General features: G+C 48.4%; 1 protein-coding gene across 1 annotated transcript; it reads left to right on the top strand.

Moving 5' to 3' along the window:
* On the top strand, positions 767–1627 carry LOC109727120. Its single transcript, XM_020257019.1, has one exon. The coding sequence runs from the start codon at positions 767–769 to the stop codon at positions 1625–1627; it is 861 nt and encodes a 286-aa protein (XP_020112608.1).

The raw sequence follows: 2290 nt of genomic DNA, 5'->3' as shown, positions 1-2290 counted from the left end.
CTGAGGGCTACCAGCTAATAACGTGGCCTCTCGTTTAATTTAAAGAATGCGTACGGTGAAACCAATTATCACGCTTTATAAAAAATAAATGTTTAGATTCTCCTCGTGCGAAGTATTATATTATTTATATATGATAGGAAAGTAAGCTTGCGTGGAGCAAAGCATTACGCAATAATTGAATCGATTGTTCTCGTCCACACTTAACAATTTATTTAAGTTCATTCACAAACTCTACCATCTCTTTTAATTTTTTGTTGTCATTTTGTTGTTGCATATAATACCCTGAAGAGCAGGATATTTACTTGATAGTGATTTGTATGTTGTAACTAATTTCTACTAAATTGTGTAATACAAGTGAACCACTACATTGCAGCATTATTCGGCAAAAATCATAATTGATCTTTCTTCGTGCAGTAATGCAAGGCATTACGAAGCAGCTAAAAGCCCTTCTCCCTCCCTCACGTGTCCTAACCCAACCAGCACTATTCCCGGATCCAGTCCCACCCATTAACTCACTCATCTCGTGCGCGCCCCTGTTTCCTGCAAATTTTTTAATTAATTCCCCGACAAACCCAATCACTCCTCTCTCCCCGCTATATATTCCCCTGCTTTGCCCTCTTCATCTTCCCAACTCATCGCACACAAAGCGAAACGAGCAACCAGCGAGAAAAGGATAGAGCCAAACAAGAACAACAACAACAACAACAAGAACAACAACAACAACAACAACAACAGCAGATCTTGAGAGAGAGAGAAAACGAAAGAGATGGTACCTGGTTTCAAGCGTTCGATCTCGCTCCCAATGAGTCCGCGGCGCAAGGCTCCGGAGAAACCCTACCGCCACGCGCGCTCCGCAAGCCTCCCGTGCCCGTCCCACCCCCTCGTCTCCCACCTCGAGGACGCGATGCGAACCGTCCGGCGCTGGACCTCCGAACCGGACCGGACCCCGGCTCGGATCTCGACCGGCCTCGGCCGGATTGCCATCCTCCTCGCCGCGCTCGACGAGCTCCTCCGCCTCCCCCAGGCCGAGGACGCCCTGCGCCGCGCCGGCGCCGGCGCCGCCGATCCTCTCCTCGACGACCTCCTCCGCCTCGCCGACGCCTACGGATCGCTCCGATCCGCGGCGCTCGACCTCAAGGAGAGCCAGTCCGAGGCGCAGAGCGCTCTGCGGCGCCGCGACGCGGCGCGGCTCGCGTCCTCGCTCGGATCGCAGCGGCGCGCGGAGAAGGAGCTCGCGCGGATCGCCTCCGCCGTCCGATCCGCCTTCAGATCCGCATCAGGCACCGAGATCGCGGAGATCGTGAGCGAGGCGATCGCGGCGATCTCCGCGGCCTCCGTCGCCGTGCTCCTCGGGATCGCGGCGATCTCCGCTGCCGCCTCCGCCTCCGCCGCAGCTACTGCAAGAAGCTCCTCCGTGCTGGGGCCGTTGAGGAAGGTCGGGTTCAGATCCTCTTCGAATAATAAGAAGGCTACGGAGGAGGAGGAGGAGGAGGAGATCGCGGCGTTGGAGAGATTGGAGGAGTTGGAGAAATGCGTTGGGGAATTAGAGAGCGGGAGCGAGCGCGTGTTTAGGAGCCTCGTGAACACTCGAGTTTCCCTCCTAAACATTCTCACTCCCACCTTCTAGAAACAGATAGGAAAGAAATTTAAAAATGGAAAAAGCGAGTAGAGTGGGCGTAGATAGCGAACGTTTTGAGGTATAGAGAGGGGTCAAATTTTGGTTTACGTTTTTTCCTGGGATTGTCCTTAATCCCTCTGTTTTTGTTATTTACTGTTCCTTTTTCCTGTGGCATTGTTCATACCGAAGGCTGTGTTAAATTACCAAAAAGTTGTGCTCTTTGTACAAATTTGCGATCGAATTATATTAGATGCTCTTTGAAAATTTTGGTCTTAATAGTTTGAAGAAACTACCGAGGGCTCTAATTACCTCTTTAATACTAGGTTCCAATTCATCAAACTTTGGAGTTTTAGTTAATATCAATTATATTCTATGAAATGTAACCGACGTTATATTTAATGGAAAACAGAATACCGGCTAATGGTCTCTAATAATTTCCAACAGGCATAATTAATCGAGCTAGAAGTAAATGAGGTAGTTTACTTCGGCCATTGTTTCTCCTCCAATGAGTCAATGGGCATCAGATTGTTGATCGACACTATTAAATATTATCTAGAATATTTAAACTATTTTATATTTCAAATTTTATTATTATTTTATATAATTTGCTTACTTCATTCACATGGGATTCTACGCGTCCCATGCTATTCAAGTCAGAGCGGATTCTTCAAG

The sequence above is a fragment of the Ananas comosus genome, linkage group 22 (assembly GCF_001540865.1).
Source record: "Ananas comosus cultivar F153 linkage group 22, ASM154086v1, whole genome shotgun sequence".
Taxonomy (NCBI): domain Eukaryota; kingdom Viridiplantae; phylum Streptophyta; class Magnoliopsida; order Poales; family Bromeliaceae; genus Ananas; species Ananas comosus.
This window is presented reverse-complemented; position numbering and strand designations above follow the sequence as displayed.

What these genes read in the sequence shown, in the direction of transcription:
- LOC109727120 (XM_020257019.1), top strand. Translation starts at nt 767, where the DNA reads ATGGTACCTGGTTTCAAGCGTTCGATCTCGCTCCCAATGAGTCCGCGG.